Source organism: Lipotes vexillifer, unplaced genomic scaffold, assembly GCF_000442215.2.
Source record: "Lipotes vexillifer unplaced genomic scaffold, Lipotes_vexillifer_v1.1 scaffold34, whole genome shotgun sequence".
NCBI classification, from domain to species: Eukaryota; Metazoa; Chordata; class Mammalia; order Artiodactyla; family Lipotidae; genus Lipotes; species Lipotes vexillifer.
The window spans coordinates 856382-856814 of NW_006776832.1; the positions used below are offsets into that span (position 1 = coordinate 856382).

The 433-nt window shown below is 62.6% G+C and overlaps 1 protein-coding gene across 1 annotated transcript in view; it reads right to left on the reverse strand.

The window, feature by feature from the left end:
- The window catches only part of PKD2 (polycystin 2, transient receptor potential cation channel), a 48056-nt gene that overhangs the window by 47162 nt on the left and 461 nt on the right, over positions 1-433 (reverse strand). Inside the window, 1 exon segment of the mRNA XM_007450680.1 lies at positions 317-433. This exon segment is cut by the window's right edge and continues 416 nt beyond it. Coding sequence (XP_007450742.1) covers positions 317-433 — 117 coding nt within the window.

Sequence of the window (433 nt, forward strand, 5' to 3'; positions counted from 1 at the left end):
CACCCCCAAAACTCCAGATGTACCCCTTCGCTCTAATACGGCTTTCACTTATTTCCAAAGGTAAACATAAGCTGACACATCTTTTAGAAGAAGGAGGTATCCAATAAATTTGCACCAACAAGGGCGCAGTGGAATTCCGTGCTGGGTACCGGAAATAGAACGGAATTAGCAGAGGTGCGGAAGACGCTTCTTAGGGAGGCGGGGACGCAACGGGAACGCGAGCGGGAGCCCTGGAGAGCTGCCCTCCGCGGGCGATGGCTCTGGCGGCGCCCGCACTTCTGGTTTGTGCATCAGCCGCCGAGGGTCGCGCTCTTACCTCGCAGCCCGCGAACCAGCCTCTCGGCCCAGGCCACTCGGGGCAGCTGCCCGTCCAGGGGGAGGTGGCGATGCAGCGGGTCACCGCCGCCGCCGCCGGCGGGGCTGGGGCTCGGCG